This window comes from Momordica charantia (genome assembly GCF_013281855.1).
Source record: "Momordica charantia cultivar OHB3-1 chromosome 8 unlocalized genomic scaffold, Mcharantia_2.0 BLBB01000008.1, whole genome shotgun sequence".
NCBI lineage: Eukaryota > Viridiplantae > Streptophyta > Magnoliopsida > Cucurbitales > Cucurbitaceae > Momordica > Momordica charantia.
In genome coordinates, this window is record NW_028275166.1 from 24209602 (window position 1) to 24230725 (window position 21124).

Sequence of the window (21124 nt, forward strand, 5' to 3'; positions counted from 1 at the left end):
CACTCTCATTGTTAATATAATTAGTTTTGTATATAGTTCCAATGTTTTAGCTTGAGTAGATAGTAAAATGGGGCCTTAATTCATTGAACTACCCTTGAATTGAGCACATCTCGGAGACCAAGCGACCTTTAGTAAAAGATGTATAAATTTCTAATAGGAAATTAGAGCAGGGTAAAAGTCTCATCATAATAATGTTTTGCAGAACTCAGGCCTCAAGGCCATAAAAAACATAAATAGTCTCTTTATACTCTAAAAGGCCTCAAGGCCATAAAAAACATAAATAGTCTCTTTATACTCTAAAAGGCTATTCTATGTTAGATTAAATTCTTCTCAACCAGAGCTTTTAGAATTCCAAATTGATTGGTTCTCGGAGTCCTTCATGTTCAGCCTTGTCCCATACAAGTCTAAGTCTTTGATTGATTTTAGGAGTTATTTATGTTAGATTTGTAAAAGGAATTAGCGATAGAAACACAAATGATAGAGCAGGATGCTTAACTTTATGATCTTAAAAAAAGAAGATATGGCTGAGAACAAAAAAATTGAAAAATGTGGAGAACAATGCATGGTTGATTGAAAAGGAAACAACTAAGGAAAGGGAACCTATTTTGTTACATGAATAGAGATGGGAATTAAGGGTGATGGTGGTGTCTGCCATACATTAATCTCATAGAGATCCTCATAATCCCAACGTCCTTGTGCAGTAGAATGAAGTGAAAATAAGGTGTCCCCTCCAACAGGAAAGCCATGGATGCGTCCTCCTCCATGTTTGGGTTTAACTTCAGCACCCAATTTCCATTCAGATCCAGCCCCACAATACACACGATTATATTTCGTATGGAGCAAAACAAGCTCCCTCCATGCCATCCCAGATTTGGCCCTTCATCATCATCAGAATTACATCTCAACCTTTGATCCTCAACAAAAGGAAAGAGTTCTTCTTCGTGATCACTTCCAAGCTGCATCCTCAAGTCCACGAAACCAAAACGACCATTCTTCTTCATTACACACACACAGTTCCTTTCCTCAATCCCCACTGCATCTACTAACTTTCCTTCATGTTTCAGATGGTAGGAACGACCACGTTCCCAACAACCCAAATGCACGTCTTTCACTCTTGGGTCCATTATACTTATAAAATTATTATTGCATTGATGGCTGCAGCTGATTGCGACCATTAAACAGTTCCTAATCGGCAGCCATTGGAGCTTGAAGGCGTCCACGCCAAGATCACAGCTGAAACCAATCTTCTGGCCTGTTGTTATGTCCCAAGCCCCAATGCCACTCATCTGCTTCCCATACGACTCATCTTTACAACAGCAGTACATCATTTTGTTGCTTGAATCGACTGCTAGATTTCCAGGCGTCACACAAGAAAATTGATCATTATCGTCTCCTCCTTCATGAGAAGTAAACTTGAATTTGTACTTAAGTTGTGCAGTTCGTGGGTTGAAGAGACCGATTCCACCACCACCCGTGTTTTGATATGAGTTGTTACAACCACTAATCAAGATGTTTTGTGAATCGCACCACTCCATACCCACAATCTTCATGTAATCAAGGTTTGCAGTGGGGAGTTGTTGGAGCGTCCAATCGTAGACGTGGAAAACTCTGCCATTGGCGACCGAGCAGCCGCCGTTGGGACTCGCTCTAATCAATGCATTTGGTTTCAGCAGAGTCCGGCCAGTTATGGAGGATGCAAGCTTGAAATTCCCAGCGTCTAAGCGGACATGTCTGGCGGCCCGAAGCTGGTCGAGGAGTCCGTAGTAATGGGCTTCTCGGAAGAGAAGGTTGTCGGGAATGGTCGGAGGAACAGAAAGCTGACCGGTTCGAAGAAGATTAAGGAGGACACCGAAGCAAGCCGGGTCTCTGTCGATAAAAAGTGCATTACAATCCAGATACCCACAACCCACCAATATGGTTCTGAGTGGCGAGTCTGCGGCGGCTTTGTAAAGGGTTGCCAACGTCGTCTCAAATATCTTCCCTCCAACGCTGAGTCTCAAACTTGCCATAGCTATCCAATTGCTGATAGCTGAAGCCTGATGCTATTTAACTTTCCTTTGTGGTGATTCTTCCATTTTCCATTTTAAGACTACTCTACACAGTCGGTTGGAATTCTAAGTTATTTATTTATTATTATTTTTTTTAGTACCGTTGGTATTCTAGGTTGGAACTTAAAAGCCAATTTAAAGTTATTTATTTCCTTTTACATGCATCGGGACTTCTCAGAAAGGAATGTGAAATGTTTTTTTTTTTTTTTTTTTGAGAAAAAAATCGAAAAAAGAGGGAATCAAACTACGTCTCGTGAGATTGGTATGATACTTATGAGATCTATAAGATTGATATTCCAATCTTTCTTCATTTGACTATAAACGTGACCACCACCAAAAATAGAACCTCATATTTCTTCTAAAAAATCTCCTGATGGTTCTAGAGCAGAAAAAATACAGTTGAAATGTGATAACTATCCAAAGGATCTTAAAAGACTAATTAAAAGAAGAAATTAAATTAATTTAAATAAATAAAAAAGATGTGAGATAAAAAATAGTTTAAATGGAGACATCTATAATCTATATTTATATCTATATCTATATCTATTAACATATTAAAAAGTACGGATGTGGAAGAAATTTTTTTTTTTTGACAATTTTGATCCTTACTTTTTTTGTAATATCCAAATTATCATTTTCTTCAATTTATGTTTCCTCTCATCCATCCCTAGTGAGACTCCCATCTTTTCTCATTTATCCCTCTCTTATTTAATTATAATTTCTTTTATCTCATTAATTTGTTTCTTTAAAACTCCTCTGGTTAACTTTTGATTTTCTTTCTCCAACCATCTAAATTCTTGAAACATTATTATATCTCAAATTAGTTAACAATTTATTAATAATTAATATGATAGATTTAAAATATTATTTTCAAACAAAATTAGATTCTAAATTTAGTTTTGTATTTCATGAAAATTTAAATATTATTCTACAATGTAATAATTTATCTTTGAAATATTATTTTACAATAAAAAAATAAATTACTAATTAACAAATAAAATTATATAGATCAAAATTGACAAAATATATAATTAAGAAGTAAAATATGAGAATATCTATATTTTTAAATTGGGATATTAAAAATCAATTTAAAATTTCATGAGATTTAACATAAACAAATTATGAATATTGAACATTTTGTTCATGAGAGAAAAAATTTAAATACTATTCTGTAATAATTTGTTTTTGAAGTATTATTTTACAATAATAATGAAAAAATTAAATTAATAATTAGCAAATAAAAATTATATATATCAAAGTTGACAAAAAATATATTATTAAGAAATAAAGTATGAGAATATTCATGTTTTTAAATTGAGATATTAAAAATTTCCTAAGATTTAACCTAAATTATGAATATTTAAAAAAAAAATTTGTAGGGAACAAAATTTAAATGTAGCACAAAGTGGATTAAATGAATGAAACATGAAAAATTAAGAATATCAAAAGTTGCCTTTATTTATATAAATTAATTTTTTTACATTTAATTAAGTTGAATGGTGGAATATGAAAAGTGTCAGAATCTCAAGTTTTTTTGTAACTTTTCTACTCCCTACAACTATAAAAGTGGTTCTCTTCCTCGTAATTTTCACACTAATTTGTTCCTTTTTTTATACATATTTTTTTAATTTTTTTCCTTTAGTTCATCGTGGTTTCTAGATTTAGTGATAGAATACTAACATTTTTTATGTTGTAGAGCGGTGTTGTTTAGCAATTGTTGATCATTGTGTGTATCTTGCAGGCATTTGTCCGTTTGATCTCAAACATCGGTAAGAAGTAAATATATTTTATGGAAATATAGGATAATCGTCTTGATTTCGTTCTTCAATACTATTTTTAAGTTTAGACTATTTTGTAGTTAATTTTAATATCATTATTTTTTATTTTAAATATTGAAAAAAAAATTTAAGGAACAAAATTTAAATGTTGTAGTTAATTTTAATATCATTATTTTTTATTTTAAATATTGAAAAAAAATTTAAGGAACAAAATTTAAATGCACCACAAGGCACAAAGTGGATTAAAGGAATGAAAAAGGTCGATAATACGTAATAAATGGTAGAGGGAGAAGTTGAATCTTGGTTGAAATACTTCTCTTCTTGTTTAATTCAGAGTCACATAATCTATATATACAATCAAGTTTGTAACAAACTGTAACAAACTGAACCGTTTAACTCCAACCTAGATTAATTAAACCACATATAACAAGCTATAGTTAAATCTAAATCTAAATCTAATACTCCCCTCAAGATGGAGTGTAAATATTATAAACACCCATCTTGGACATTAGAAACTTGAGAGTAGGAGATCCCAAAGCCTTTGTAAACATGTCAGCCAACTGGGAGCTAGAACGAATAGGCAAGAGTTTCAAAAATCCATCAGATATCTTGTCACGTACAAAATGGCAATCGATCTCGATATGTTTGGTGCGCTCGTGAAAAGTCGGATTGGAAGCAATTGACACAGCTGCCTGATTACACAATAAACCACCGCGGGTGCAGAAAAGGGAACAAACAAGTTAGAAAGTAGCTGATGAATCTAGACCAACTCACTAGTGACACTGGCCAAAGCACGAGATTCAGCTTTAGCAGAAGACCGTGAAACAGTGGGCTGCTTCTTAGAGCACCAAGAGACCAAGGATTCTCCAAGAAACACACAGAAACCGGTGATAGAATGACGCGTGTCTAAGCAAGAACCCCAATCAGCATCAACAAAAGCTCGAAGATTAAAAGAAGCAGACTTCCATAATAAGATACCCTAACCGGGAGAGCCTTTAAGATATCGTAACAGATGATGGACAACATCTAGGTGGCCAGAACAAGGTTGGTGTAAAAAACAGGCTGAGCTTATAAACGGAAAATGAAATATCCAGACGAGAAATCTGCAAATAGAGCAACCGACCAAGGAGACGACGATATGAAGTAGCCTCTTTATCGGAAAGAGGTTCACCAGTAGATTTGGCAAGCTTAAGATTTGGATCCATAGGAGAAACAGCAGGACACCAGTGTCTTCGAGAATCTGAAGACAATATTTCCGTTGAGATAGAGAGATACCACGAGAAGAGCGAGATATTTCCAAACCAAGAAAATATCGAACAGAACCCAAATCCTTAAGCTGGAAATATTACCGAAGAACGGACTTAACAGAATCAAGTTCAACAGAAGATGGTCCAGTCAAAATAATGTCATCAACATATACTAATAAAGCAATAAAAAAAGATCCATGACCACGAGTAAACAAAGAGTAATCAGTACGAGACTTAATAAACCATTCGAAATTAAGGCATGAGGGAACTTGGTAAACCACTGACGAGATGCCTATTTTAAACCATAAATGGACTTATTTAGTTTGCAAATAAGAGACTCCCCCTTACTGATAGAAGACGGTGTGTAACCACGAGGTAAAGACATGTACACTTCCTCAAATAAATCCCCATTGAGAAATGCATTGTTAACGTCCATTTGAGCTAAAGGTCAATCATACGAAGCTGACAAAGTTAACAGAACTTTTACCGTCACAATCTTGGCAACAGGGGAAAAGGTGTCAATAAAATCAATCCTTGGCGACAAGACGAGCCTTGTAACGATCCACGGTGCCATCAGCCTGATATTTTACACGATACACCCATTTGCAACCAATAGCATGCTGACCGTGAGGAAGGAGAACAACGGACCAAGTGTTAGTGCGTTCCATGGCAGCAAGCTCATCATCCATAGCCTTATGCCATTGTGGGAACCGAACGGCCTGATGAAAATATACGGGCTCAAACTCCGTGAAAATATTAAGAATAAATTTACGATGATCAACTGATAAATTGTCATAAGAGATATAATTCATCAAGGTATGAGGAGCACTTGGATATGATGCGAATCGGGGAGAAGTAGATTGCAAAAGGTTGCAATGAAAATCTCTCAAATAAGAGGGAGGATGTCGGGAACGCTGTGGCCGAGAAGATGGCTGAGCAAGTACTGGTGTGTCAACAACGACGGGTACAATGCCAACAACATCATCAGCCGTAGAAGATGAAGGTGGTACAGCAGATATTATTGTGGCATTCTCAGGAGACAGAGATGTTGTTGGAGGCATAGCATCACATGGGGCATCAACCGTGGCAACAACCAGAAAATTAGGCAAATTGGCAGCAACAAAAGGCATGGCAGCACATGTATCATCAAATATAGGACTTGTAGCAGCAGCCTGAGTGTCAGCAATATCATTAGGTAAGAGAGCAGTAGGTGAAAAAATTGATGAATCACCATCAAAGGGTGAAGGCCCCATAGTATCTGTTGGAGAAAACAAGGTGTCTGGACAATAACCAACAGAAATATTATCTGATGCAGCATATGGGAGAACAATATCAGGAAAAAAATCATCAATAAGAGATCCATCTAAAGGTCCCAAAGTGTGAAATGGAAATAGGTCCTCAAAAAGATAACATCACGGTAAATGAAGAATTGTTTCTTTGTGATATCATAAAGTCATAGCCTTTGACGCCAACTGGATATCCCATAAAAACACAAGGCCGAGCTCGTGGATCAAATTTAGTACGATGCATGGATAATGTAGATGCATATGCAAGACATCCAAACACTCGCAATGAAGCATAGTCGAAATCTTGTCCAAATAAAACCTGATAAGGAGAAGCATGAGATAATAAAGGCATCGGGGTGCGATTGACCAAAAAAATAGCAGTAAGTATACAGTCTCCCCAGAAACATAAAGGGACGCGAGACTGGAAAAAGAGAGTCCGGGCAACATTAAGGAGATGCTGATGTTTGCGTTCAACAACCGAATTCTGTCGAGGTCGATCGACACAAGAAAATTGATGCAAAGTTTCCTGTGAGGCAAAAAAACTCAGTAAAACGTAATTTAGGGGCATTATCAGAACGAAATGTCTTGATGGTCTTTGAAAATTGTGTCTCAATCATTTTAAAGAAGCGAGGAACTATGGTCAACACATCTGATTTAGCCCGCATAAGATATACCCAAGTAAAACGAGAGCAGTCATCGACTAATGTCAAAAAATATATATAACCATATGAAGTTGGTGTATTAAAAGGACCCCAAACATCGCAATGTACTAAATCAAACACGGACTTAAATATATGATTATTTGCTGAAAATGAAAGACGACGTTGTTTAGCGAATGGACATATATGACAAACAACAGAAGAACAACTCTCAGTGATTTGTAAAGGCTGTTTTAACGAAGCTAGGCGAGCGGGAGAAGGATGTCCCAAGCGTTGATGCCAAGTGTCAGCAGTGTCACGACATGCAAAAATAGAAACATTGTTGGAAATGGAAGGCAATGGTAGTGTGAGGGAATAAAGACCATTCATGCATTCAGCCTTGCCAATCATCTTCAATTGTGACCTGTCCTGCAACATGAGATATTGTAGGTGTGATGTTCTTTGGTTTTGCAGCCTGAAGGTGAAACTGAAGCATCTCCATTAGTTGAGAGTACTGATTAGAGCTTAGGCTGTTGAAAAAAGTAGGCAGATTAACAGAGGACTGGTTGTTAACAAAAGAAGAAGCACCATTATCTTTCTCATAAACCTGATTGGCAGCAGCATTACTGTTGGAATAAGATGAAACAGCATTACGGTTTGAATAAGATGAAGCAACATTACGGTTGGAATAAGATGAAGCAGGGGTCAAATATGGACGAGCAACAGCATGATTATTGGTTCGATATCCTGGTGGATAACCATGTAATTTGTAACATTTGTCGATTACATGGCCTCGAAGTCCACAGTGTGTACAGAATGATCGAGTGTCCTTGCGGTGGAATTGATTTGTCGTGTTCCTCTTGGAAACTTCAGATGCAGCCATAGCCATGGAATTGAAAGAAGATGTATTTATGCCTATAGCACGTTGGCGTCCTTCTTGTATCAGAAGTGAAAAAACTTTGTTTATAGAAGGAATGAGATCCATGAGTAGAATCTGAGCCCTGATATTAGCATATGACTCATTAAGGCCCATAAGAAAGACCATAACATACTCTGATTCAAGGTATTCCAATAGAGATTTCAATCCGTCACATGTGCAAGTAATCGCTGGTCGATATTCTGCAATTCTTGCCAAATTGTCTTCAGTTTCGTATAATAGGTTTCAATCGACATTGTTCCTCGCACTGTGGTGATTAATTCTTTTCGAAGTTGGAAGATTCGTGGAGCATCACTTTGCTGAAATCTTTCTTTGAGTTCGTCCCAAATATCTTTGGCTGATCCGGTGTAAATTAAATTTTTTATATTTAATTAGGTTGAATGGTGAAATATGAAAAGTGTTACAATCTCAAAGTTTTTTTTTTTTAACTTTTCTACTTCCTAGAACTATAAAAACTGTTATCTTCCTCCTCATTTTCACATTAATTTGTTCTTTTTTTTTATACATATTTTTTTCTCTTTAGTTCATCCTGGTTTCTAGATTTAGTGATAGAATACTAATATTTTCAATATTCTTTTTTATGTTGTAGGGTGACGTTGTTTAACAATTGTTGATCATTGTGTGTATCTTGCAAGCATTTGTCCTTTGATCTCAAACATCGGTAAGAAGTAAATATATTTTATGGAAATATAAGATAATCGCCTTAATTTTGTTCTTCAATATTGCTATTTTTAAGTTCGGACTATTTGTAGTTAATTTTAATATCATTATTTTCTATTTTAAATATTGAAATTTTTTTTTAGGGAAAAAAATTTAAAGGCACAGAAAGTGGATTAAATGAATGAAACATGAAACGTTAAGAATATCAAAGTTTTGCCTTTATTTATATAAATTAATTTTAAAATTAAATTTTCTACATTTAATTAGGTTGAATGATAGTATATAAAAAGTATTAGAACCTCGAAGGTTTTTCTAACTTTTCTACTTCTTGCGACTATAAAATGGTTCTCTTCCTCCTCATTTTCACACTAATTTGTTCTATTTTTTTATACATATTTTTTTCTCTTTAGTTCATCGTAGTTTATAAATTTAGTGATAGAATACTAACATTTTCAATATTATTTTTTATGTTGTAGAGTGTTTGATCTCAAACATTGGTAAGAAGTAAATATATTTTGTCAAAATATAGGATAATCGCCTTGATTTTGTTCATCAATATTGCTATTTTTAAGTTCGGACTATTTGTAGTTAATTTTAATATCATTATTTTTTATTTTAAATACTTTTACATATTTAAAAATTGTTAGGTTGTGTATAAGACAATGATTAATCTTTGATTTTATCAAATACATAGAAAAAAAAATAACCATCCTATCATTTTATTTTAATGATATACTTTCAATGAACATTAAATAATAATTTTTAGGAATGCAATGTAAAAAAATAATTTTACTAAAACAAATATACCATTATCTAAAGTTATTTTATATAAAATAAAAAGTTAAAAGTAACCTGTATCTTCATAATTAAAATTTTATTTGAAAGTACATTTTATTGTTAGACACACAATAACAACATTTTTAAGGCCAACAACAGTATAGCTTATTAATGCACGTTTATCCAACAACCATGAAGTTATTGTAAATATATATAAATTAACTTATTCAATCGAATAATGAACTATTTATTTTAATAAGTGTTACTAAATTTTAAAAATAATAAATGATTATCAAAATACATAGAAAAATTACTTATAATATATAATTTACTTATAATATATCCAGAAAGAAGGATGGACTTTCTGGAATCCATCTTGGGACTCATCCCGGTTCTAAATGGACCGGGACGAGGCCCGAGATGGAATCCAGAAAGACTATATCTTGTACTTCGACTTTCTGGATTCCATCCCAGGCTTCAACCCGGTCCGTTTTTAAGCAATATTATTTTGTTTTGTTACAGGAGACATGGATATGACACTTAAGATCAACCAAGACGACTGGTTCCCGGCCGCTCTGTCAAATCTCGCTCACGTAGGGAAAACCTCTTCTCGTCTTAAGGCTAGGTTAACTCCCTCTCAGTTAGACATGTTCAGTCAAACATGTTTTGGTCCGATTTTAGGGATGAACGTTGTATTTAACGGTCCTTTGCTCCATCACCTGTTGCTTAGAGAGGTGGAGGAACCTAGAGACGACCTCATTAGCTTTAACCTATTCGGGAATAGGGTCTGTTTTGGGAAGCGGGAGTTCGACCTAATAACCGGTCTTAGACACACCATGAATAGGGTAGATGAGGATGTTCGTAACCGGAGACTTAGAATTCTGTATTTTCAAGACAAGGCGAGTGTGAAGTGTTCGGAGTCGGAGAAAATTTTTTTAGAACACACATTCGAAAATGACGAGGACGCTGTGAAGATTGCTATAGTGTACTTCATAGAGCTTGCCATGATGAGCAAGGAAAGGAAGCAGAAAATGGACACGAGCCTCCTTGGGATTGTGGATCGGTGGGAAGTTTTATGTAATTATGACTGGAGTTCAATGATTTTTGAAAGGACTCTCTGGAGCTTGAAGAACGCTCTGAAGGACAAGGTCGAGGCGTACAAACAGAAGGTCGCTATGGACTCAAGCCATGTTGAGACGTATAGCTTGTATGGGTTTCCATACGCTTTTCAGGTTAGTGAAATTTAAATGTAATTTATTATATATTTATGTACCTGTGAAATACCGTAGAGTCTAACTTGACGTGACGGCAGGTTTGGGCATACGAGACAATATCAACCTTGTCGACTCGAGTAGCATAGAGTCTGAATGACGATGCTATTCCTCGTCTACTTAGATGGTCCTGCACCTATTCGCGTGCTTTTAATGTTTTGGAGTGAGAGGTCTTCGAGAACGTCAAGGTGAGTACAACATGTTCTTATTGTTTTTAGTATTTAATATTAAAATTGACCTAACTATTTGTGTTATACAGTCGAAGGTTGTAGTTCGTTTGGAGGCGACTGATGTCGAACGACAGCACATGGCTCGCGTTATGCATCCACCAGTGGCCCCTGTCGGACCTCCTGCACCCACAGAACTTGCTACAGAACCACTGGCTACTACTTCCACCGCTCAGAAGTCTCCCGTTACTGGTGAGGTTGGGGATCCAGTTGAGCTCGATGATGTAGCAAAGGATGCTTCCCCAGTGGTTGATCATGTAACAGAAGATATTATTGGGACCGATGGAGGACAAGATCAATTGTTGCCACAAAAAGGGACGGAGAAGAAGAAGAAGAGGTCGAAGCATAAGTGGAGTCGGGAGCTACGGAGGCTCGGCGACAGAGTGACGGCCATTGAGACAACTCTGACGGGCATGCCGACTGACAAAAAGGACATAAAGAAGTTTATGAAGAGGCTAACAAATGTAAGGGTTATTGTATTATCTGAATTTTTTGTTCACATCCGTATATTTATAATTTTTATTACGTAGGTTATGTCGAAGGGCCAGAATAAATATGATAGAAGGGGCGGTGGGCCGGATCAGGATGGTTCTTCGGGCGGACGTGATCCGAGTGGGCGTAACGAGGAGGATATGGATATGGATGAGGATCCGAAGACAGGGGAAGAGCCGAAGACAGGGAACGAGCCGAGGATGGACGAGGATCCGAAGAATTGTGAAGAACCCGCCGACGTCACCGAGAGTGACGTGGAGATGGATCACGCTCCTACCATTGTTGGAGCTACCCAGGAGGTCCCAAGTGGCCACCCTAGTCCGGTCGACGTAATTGAGGTATTTCTGTAACGATACTAACTTTTTTACGTTAACCTAACTTTATTTACTTAAAGCAAATGTTCGTCCATTTTTAGGATCTTACTTTAGGTAAGTGCGCCAGTGACGGGGAGGCAAGTAAGGGGCAGCTGGTTAACGTATCGACACCGCAACCCGCAGGGCCACCGAGAAAGCAAACTGATAGGACAGAAAGTCGACCCCTACCCTTATCACATGGAGGAACTCCACACCTGACCGTTGTTAAGGTAACTCCAACGTCCAACTCCAACTCCAACGTCATTAAGTCTTGTATTGAACTTCTTTTATACTTGTTACAGGTTGAACCTGAGTTTATTGAAGGCCCACTTAGCCAGGGTCTTCGGAAGAGGAAATATCCGTGGAAGTTGCGGGCCATATACACGCCCACCGGCCAACGTGGTATCAAAGTTCAAGCGTACGACCCTACATGCCCCATCCCACCGCTCCTGGACGAAGGGTTCCAGAAATGGATGGGTGACCCATCAACCGACGGCAATTCCCGTTCAACGTCCGTCGGGATCAAATACAAGAGTTGGTTTGGCCTGCTCCTGGATCTTGAGTTTCAACTCAACGACGAGGTTAGTGAAGTTTAGAAGCAGCAAAGTTGTTTTTAATTATAGACTTATACTTTATATAATGTCACATGCAGTATATCGACTCGCTCATGATGTTAACGACAAGGAAGGTTGAGAAGTGTAAACATCTATTGCGCGTGCGATTCGCAATAGGCGACGTACTTCTATCCGTAAGTTCGGCTTACCTTTCACCCATGTAACAAACGATATTACTTCGATACGTGAATGACGTTTGTGGGGGTTTTTTTTTTTTTTGCAGAAGTTGCTACGACGAACAGACGGGCCATATGCAGCTATGAAGCTGGGTGTCCTACCGTCGAAATGTACGTAAGATTGGAGGCAAGAGCGTACCATCTTTCGGTACGTGCTTGGTCGACAATCGGACTACGACACCCCATGGAGCGAGGCCGATATCGTGTACACGCTGATGAATATTGGCGGCAACCACTGGGTCATGATCGGGATTGATCTTGTGGAGGGTGATTTAACCGTATGGAACTCACTGCAGTTGATCACCCCGTTGGATGATCTCGAGAAGGCGTTCAAGCCAATGTGCACGATAATCCCGGCGATTCTTCATTGGAGCGGGATGCTCGCAGTTCAGCCTAACCTGCCCACGGTGCCGTGGAGGGTCCGAAGATGTACTGTATCTCAGCAAGCCGGGTTCACAGATTGCGACATATTTTGTATTAGATTTTTCGAGTACGATGTAACTGGGTCAAAGATGGACACTTTGACTCAAAGTAACATTTCTTTATTTCGTCGTCAATATGCTGTACAAATGTGGGCTCGCAGACCCTTTTTTTAGTTCTAATTATTCTTTGTATCGATTTTTTTTCCACCGACCTAAATATGATCTATCATAATTTGTTTTAGCACACTTATTTTTAGCTGTAGTCACTGATGAACAGTAACATAACATAAAACACGTTTGTAATCATATATGAAAGAATAGCAACCTATTGTTCATGCATGTGCATGGATTCTTACTTGCGGTACAAGCAACCTATTCATATCTACCAAAATATAATGTATTAGTCCTTCTAATAAATTTTTGTTTGAGGTACATAAATGTCTACATATTACAACGTAAATAGTCATAATATTGCTACACAGTATTTAGTGGTTCGCGACAAGTTTTACGATTGTGCCCCGACGTACCACATCGACTGCACTTGCGCGGTGGACGGACCTCGCCTGTGGAAGGAATCCTCACCGTCTGTCGCCGTCCAACCCTAACGACCTTCTTCGGTGGTTGAACATCGATATTCACAAACCCCGGAGAACTCTTCCATGTTGAGGACGAACCCACTGGAAATATTGGTTCTGCATATGCCAACATCCAGCTGTTGACCGTGTACGCCTCATCGCATAGTGTGTACGGATTTATGCTACGAGAACTGGCTACAGCAATAGCATGGGAGCACGAGACTTTAAAATAATCGAACTCCTGACAAGTACACGTCTGCGATTGCAAGTCAACGTCCCCATTGAGGTTCCCGTCGCGTACCTCAAAATTAAACTGGTCGATGTTCATAACAATGTGTCTCCGTGCATTATCCGAAGCTTTGGCAATCATTTCCTCTGCGTAGTCAGACAACGTACTCTGACGTGAAGAAGCAAGCGTCCGACGTTCGTAGAACCACCTCTGCAACACACCTCTGATATGATCAAGTAATGCGGTGACTGGCAACTTACGTGCATGCCTGAAAAGGGCATTAACGGACTCTGCAATATTGGTGGTCATTTGTGAGTATCTTAGTTTCGTCTGAAAGCAGCGAGCCCATCGTTCCTTTCCTATAGCTTCCAGATATTCCCTCACTCCTGGGTGTGCGCACAGTTGGACCCAGTTCTCATTGAAATATGACTCGCGAAATGCCTTAACAGCCTTAAAAAATAATTCCTCCAACGCGTGCATTTTAAATTTGGCCAGCAAGTTCATCTTTAGTTGATGTATACAAAAGCAATGAAATGCAGTAGGAAATACCTCATCAATCGCTTTACAAATGGCGGCATGTCGATCAGAAATGAAGACCAAATTCTGAACGGTGTCGACAACACTCTTCAATTGAGTCATAAACCATACCCATGATGCGACGCTCTCACTCCCGACTATTGCAAAAGCAACTGGGTATATTTGGTTATTTGCATCAACAACAAAAGCAGTTAGTAATACACCTCCATACTTCCCTTTAAGGTGTGCCCCGTCAATTACCAAAACTGGTCGAATGCAACACATAAAACCTCTAATTGATTGACCCATGGCCATAAAGACATATTTGAAGTACTTGCTATCATCCAACTCCAATTCAAATATAGTACCTGGATTCATGATTTTCACGGCTTCCCCATAAGCGGGTAGTAGCCCGTACGATGAAGCTGGATCCCCTCTGATAAGTCGGAGTGCTTCTTCGCTCGAACGCCAGGCCTTGTCGTAACTCATATTTACACCGTACTCCTCACGAATATCTTGCATGATGTCCTTCGGCCTGTACGTGCGAGAAACATCAGTAAACTTTGATCGTACTAGATGACCGACCACCCAACTTTTCGCCTGACGATGATCCTGTTTCATAACGGCACCATTGCACTTAGAGTGGACTGCGATATATTTCTTTATCTTAAACAGGTTGCAATCTCTAATCTTAGTGGCTCTAAGTCACCACGTGCAAGTAGGATCGATGCATCGCAGCAAGTATAGTTCCGGCGTAGACTTCTTCACTCGAAACTGAAAGTTCTTCCGCAATGCAAGTAAATGCATTTTCATAACTAGTTCCTTCTTCGAGTCGAATACATCACCCTCCTTAACATCATTGGTCCCAGCCGATTGGACCATGGCTTGCAATCTATCAGCTTTTGACTGACCGGTGAGTCTATTGCTTGCCGTTTCATGGACGGAATCGACAGGATATTCAGCCATTGTATTATGAATTGTTACCTCTTCATGCTCATGTTGCACATCAAGTCGATCACTAGCGTGCTCATTTCCATATTCCCTTTCGTCGTCTCCTTCTTCCGTGTCGGTCATTAGACGATATGATTCATCACTATCTTCATCCACATTTTCACTTCCATTCCACAAGCCAGACACATCCCAATCATATGCCCTATCATCTCCCAAATTACAAGGAACAACATTTGACCCTAACGGTGTGAGAGATGCTATATCATGTGACCAATATGACCAAAGTAGGGGGTGGTGGGCGGGAAGAAGAGGGGTTTGACGACGAGGACGGAACTAACGGACTTGAAAATGAGGGTCTCGAAAATAAGGGTTTGCAAATAGGGGGCACAAGCTGAGGGAATAGGAACATTGTACACGTGTTGGCCTAAATAATATGGGAAAGAAGGCATGTACGGTTCATTCTGATGTACCTTCTTTGGTACGGTAGATATGTATAGCGGCAATTCAGAGACATCTTCACCAGTCAAGAAGAAAGTCAGGTTATCGTCGTCAGTTATTTCCATTACACAAACATTCGCCTTAAAATTATATACACGTCTAATTATGATATCTTCCTGTAATGGATTTATACTACTTAGCCTACATACATGTCCTAAAAATTCAGCATAGGTGATATTACTATCCACAGTCAATCCTCTTGTAGGACCACCCACGTAATCCTTTTCAATATCTTTCCATTCTCCACCGAATGATATAAAAACACGAAACATCCTGCAAATAGACCAAAACACTATAATTAAATACAAATCAATAAATTTACAAACAAACAAGAAAAATTCAAGATTTATATTGCATGGTCTCGGTCCCTATCCCGGTCCCGATCCCAGTCCCTATCCCGGTCCCAATCCCTATCTCGGTCCCAATCCCTATCCCGGTCTACCCCAGTTTATCCCCATCTCGGTCCCGGTCCCGGTCTGGACATGAAGGACCGGGCTTGAGTTTACCTTCTATCTCAGTCTCAAACCCGGTTCTAAATTTCATCCTAGTACCAATCCCGGTCCAAGATAAATTCTAGACTTCATTTCTGTTTTCTGTAAAATAACGTTTTTTTCTACAAAAATGATAAAATTTCGTATCATTACAAGTTTGAAGAAGTACAATATTCTAAAATGATGAAATGGACATACCTATATTGTGAAAACAATGGATTCGAGATAACGAATTATGTGGGGACCGATCGATTGGATAATGTGGGCCAACAATCACGTGGAGAAAATCTTGAGTATTGGAAAAAAATATGTGACTTGCGTGTGTGTGGTGATTTGGAGTTGAAAAAAAAAGTGAGAATTGTTAAGTTGGTGGTTGGTGGGTTGGTTGAAAATTTATTATATCATAAATGCATTTATTATGAAATGAGGGCAATTTAGTCAATTTACATGATAAAATAAGGGGAGGGGTCAGAAATCTGAGGTGAAGGGATCATTAATAAGTAAAAATTAAAAACGGGTCAAAAATCCAGAGTGGTTATTGAAAGGGGTAAAAAATCCCAATTTCCCCTACCCTTAGTCATTTTATATAAAAAACTCCCTTAGCTCATTTTCAACAAAATTGTGAGATTTATTTTTATTCTTCTTCCTATTCAGAGGGTGAGTCAGGGCCTAAGATCAGGTCGAAGGCGTAATCGATGGACTAGAGATATTCTTTTCTCCACATTTCTTCTCTCACAATATTTTGATTTTTTTTTGACAATATTACCCTTCATTTTTGGAGTAATACTAAACATATCTATAATTTATGCGTTATATGCGTAGGTTTTGTTTTGATGATTTTTTTCGTTGCCTTTTGAAATTCTTTTCCAATTTGTAGGTGTGGGTTATGGGTTGATTTTGATTTGATCTTTTTATTATTTTTTGTTTTTTTTTTTGTCTTTTGAAATTCTGTTTTAATTTTGTAGGTTTTGTTTTTACCTTTTAAAATTCTATTTCAATTCACTTAATTTTACCTAAGTGTGAATGTAAAGATTTTTTTCACCGTCATCTAAGCGTGTTTGATTATATAATATTAAAAGTGGTAAAATTTTAATAATTTTGAAACCTCTTTCTTTTATCATTATATAAAAAGACTTTATTCACTCATTTTCAACAATATTGTAAGTTTTTTTTTTTTTTTTGTTATTCTTCTTCTTTGTCCCCAATTTTTCTCTCTAACAATATTTTGATTTTTAAGGTTCAGTGTATAGGATCACGTTCCAATTTTCCAGAGCATAATGTTCATGTTTAGCATCCTTGAAGATTGGTGAGAGGTAAATATATATATATATATATATATAATTCAATATTTCTTCTTGTGTCTTAATTTTTGTATTTTTAAGTTTTATTAATCAGTATATCTATAATATATTTATATTAGTACGGATATAGAAGAATTTTTTTTACCAATATTACCCTTCAGTTTTTATTCAATATCATATATGCCCTTAATTTATGGGTAGGTTTTGTTTTGATTTCTTTTTATTATATTTTTTTCTTTTGCCGTTTGAAATTCTATTTCAATGTCGTGGGTTTGTTTTGATTTTCTGATTTTTTTTTTAAATTTTCTTTTCTATTTTAATTAAAAAGAAATCAATTTTAATTTTGTTTTGCCCTTTGAAATTATGTTTTTTTATTTCAATTTTTTTATTCAATACCGTATCCTTAATTTATTAGATTATCATGGGTTTTGTTTTGATATTTTGTTTTTTTTAATATCTGTTTTCCTCTTTGAAATTCTATTTTAATTTCGCAGGTTTTATTGGTTTTTTTTTTACCTTTTAAAATTCTACTACAATTCGAGTTAAGAATATAAAGAGTTTTCCATCATCATCTAATAGTATTTAATTATATAATATATATCTATATCTATATCTATACTATATATATAAATGGGGCTATGGAGGAGAATGTTTGCCTTCTATTTTTGCCCTCCACTTTTTAAATAAATACCTATTTTACCCTTGAAACTTATGTAGGATGCAACTGTTGGGAGAAGTGATGTGTTCATTCACATATGGGTGCGATTGAGATTGATAATTGTTTATATATAATATAATAGACCGATGTACTTTTTTTAGATAGATAATTTAATCCAAGAGGTGTGATTGATGAAATGATATATCCATTCCCAAATAGGTGTGATTATAAACATCTATATAACATGAAAGAAAACACCATGCATAAAATTGTGTATTTTTTCTCTCTCAAAATGTTTATGAAGCTTTTCTCTCGCGCAAGAGAAACACTAAAGATCCAAGAATCCATAAGTTTATTGATTTGATGATGAGGTAGAGTATAAAATTACATTTTTATATTAATATATTAATGATTTATTTTAGTTTATTAATGTTCGTATTTTTCGTAATATAGACTGGATTGTTGTTGTATATGTCTTAACTACTTTTAAATTCTTTATTTCATGTTTATTTTTATGTTTATGTCTTTATTAACTAACTTGAGTACTTAACCATGAATATTTATTACTTGATTTGTTAAATTAATTATTTACATATTAGATTATTGTATTAGTTTTCATATTATAAGGGTTTTTGTTTTCCTATTTTGCCATTTAAATTTTCAAAAATTTATTGACAAGAGCAAATTATTCAGGTAAATATGTTCGTCGAGAGAAGTTAATTCATTGAATGTGGTTACATAAAGAAGAGTGTTATCATCCACATATGGTGTGATCCAGACTACGAAATGGTAGAGATGTATCTATGGAGGAGAATGTAAGTTTCTTATTTTGCCTTTTAAGTTTTCGTAAATTCATATTTTAGTTTTTTAAACATCATTTTTAATATATTTGAAAAACAAACATTTAAGTTCACGTGCATTGCACGTGATTATTGCTAGTATTAAAAAGTGGCAGAACTTTAATAGTTTTGCAACCTTTCCTTTTATCATTATATAACAAGACTTTTTTGTCCATCGGATAGTCGTCTCTTGAAGAGACGAACACATTCAAATTTAAAAAAAAAATTAAGTGGTCTAAATGGTCGTCTCGACCATGTGGCCTTCAGTTTTTTAAAACTACAATATTTTTAAAATAAGTTTCAAAATCTACAATATTTTTAATTAAACAACTATATTTTTAAAATAACTTTCATTTACAATAATATTAAAAAAAAAGAAAAAAAAAACCTCTTTACCTCTCCCTCCATCTTACAATACATTCTCTTTCCTTTATTCTTATTTATACTTTCTAGAAAATGTCTTTTATCTTCTTCTTTTTTTCTTTCATCTGTTCATATTCTTTCATATGTTCATATTCTATCAGTTATTCTTATTTATACTTTCTAGAAAATGTCTTTTATCTTCTTCTTTTTTTTTCTTTCATCTGTTCATATTCTTTCATATGTTCATATTCTATCAGTTTTATTTAAATATTTTTATAACAACTTCACATTTATCTCCGGCTGTACATTCGTATATGTTTTTCTTTTTCAAACTAAATTGGTTCATATTAAAAAAAAAAACTAAATAGGTTCGTTCCTTTCATTTAAATATTTTTTATTTTAAAATAATTAAATAAATATTTGTTTATTATAATTTGAGTTTATTGGTTAACCATTTTGATCTATTATATTATTTTATTATTGACTTGTTTGGTTCTATTTAATCTATATTATAATTAGATTTTATTTCTTACTCATCCATATATATTATTTTTTATTTGTAACTTTATTTTAAAATAATTATTTTCTTTTGTTTAATTTGAAATATTATAATTAAATTTTGTTTATCATCTATATGTTAATTGTAAGCATCATTATATAAAAACAAAAATTTTAAAATTAAATATTTAACAAAACTTGGGGTCTACTTTATTTTATTGAAAGTATAATAAGAATACAGGAGAGATAATGTAATTTATGAGAGAGAATGATATGTGAGTTTTTTTTCATAAACCACGTGGGGTCTATTTTATTTTATTTCTAAAACAAGATTATATGGCATAATGTGAATGAGAGTGGTATGAAAATCTTATCTACCGGTGCTCCTCAATCTTTCGGAGCCAAGTCCTTTCCTTTTTCTAAATAGTTTGAAATCATCCTCTTTTTCTATTTTTTTTTCTAAATTCTCTCCATCTTTTCAAAAAGTCTGGAGAACGAATAGGGAAATGAAAAAGAAAAACCCCATAATTAAAAGTAATATAAAATTAATAAATATTTAACTCAAGTGACACTTACCAAAGTTTAAACAAATCTTTTAGAACTTAAGGTTGGAGATCAAATTGCCGCTTTTCAAAACTTAAGAACCAAATAAAACTTTATCTTCAAATTAAGAACCTCTAGTGTATTTCTCATCATATTTAAAATGTCACACTTCTAAACAATTTTATCATTGATATAGGTACTATTATTTAATTTTCTCAACATTTACACTTTTCTTAGTTTTCATACCTCAAAATTGTTATTCATCAATCATAAATAACAATTTTGAAGCATGAAATTTGTTATTATGATCTATCAAAGTTTTCTAGTTTTTTTTTTTTTTTAAAAAAAAATTGACAAACAGGTCTTTTAGTTAATTTGATGATATTACATGCTTTTACAAGTTAGTTATAATCAAGTTTTATTAAGTTATTAGATGCTGATAATATGAAAATTTATGAGTTTTAGAGTTAAAACAATTATTAAATAAGATTAATCGGGTGCAAACAAGTCCTTGGTAGGATAGATATATGGGAAAAGATATGTTTGGACTCATAATCAAACTCATTATAATGGGTTAAGTCTACTAACAAAATTTACAATTTACAAATCAATTTAAAATGGCTATAATATTTTTATATATAAAACAATTCATTTATATTCCGAATTAATTTACACTCTCTATTAAAATTTTGTCTAAGAATTGTTAATGTATAATTTTTAAAATAGTAAAAAAATA

The 21124-nt window shown here is 35.2% G+C and overlaps 4 protein-coding genes across 4 annotated transcripts; 1 reads left to right on the forward strand and 3 right to left on the reverse strand.

Annotated features, from left to right (window-relative positions):
• Nucleotides 1–629: 629 nt before the first annotated feature.
• Nucleotides 630–2009, reverse strand: LOC111020714 (BTB/POZ domain-containing protein At4g30940-like). Its single transcript, XM_022297453.1, has one exon. The coding sequence runs from the start codon at nucleotides 2007–2009 to the stop codon at nucleotides 630–632; it is 1380 nt and encodes a 459-aa protein (XP_022153145.1).
• A 2284-nt stretch (nucleotides 2010–4293) lies between these two features.
• On the reverse strand, nucleotides 4294–5509 carry LOC111020712 (uncharacterized). Its single transcript, XM_022297452.1, has 4 exons — nucleotides 5422–5509; nucleotides 4903–5066; nucleotides 4601–4732; nucleotides 4294–4518 (listed from the first exon to the last, which is right to left on the reverse strand). Exons 1-4 carry the CDS (start codon nucleotides 5507–5509, stop codon nucleotides 4294–4296), a joined length of 609 nt encoding a protein of 202 aa, XP_022153144.1.
• Nucleotides 5510–9898: 4389 nt separating this feature from the next.
• LOC148209827 (uncharacterized) lies at nucleotides 9899–10618 on the forward strand. Its single transcript, XM_088127002.1, has one exon. The coding sequence runs from the start codon at nucleotides 9899–9901 to the stop codon at nucleotides 10616–10618; it is 720 nt and encodes a 239-aa protein (XP_087983128.1).
• Nucleotides 10619–13400: 2782 nt separating this feature from the next.
• LOC148209828 (protein FAR-RED IMPAIRED RESPONSE 1-like) lies at nucleotides 13401–14867 on the reverse strand. Its single transcript, XM_088127003.1, has one exon. The coding sequence runs from the start codon at nucleotides 14865–14867 to the stop codon at nucleotides 13401–13403; it is 1467 nt and encodes a 488-aa protein (XP_087983129.1).
• Nucleotides 14868–21124: the final 6257 nt, after the last annotated feature.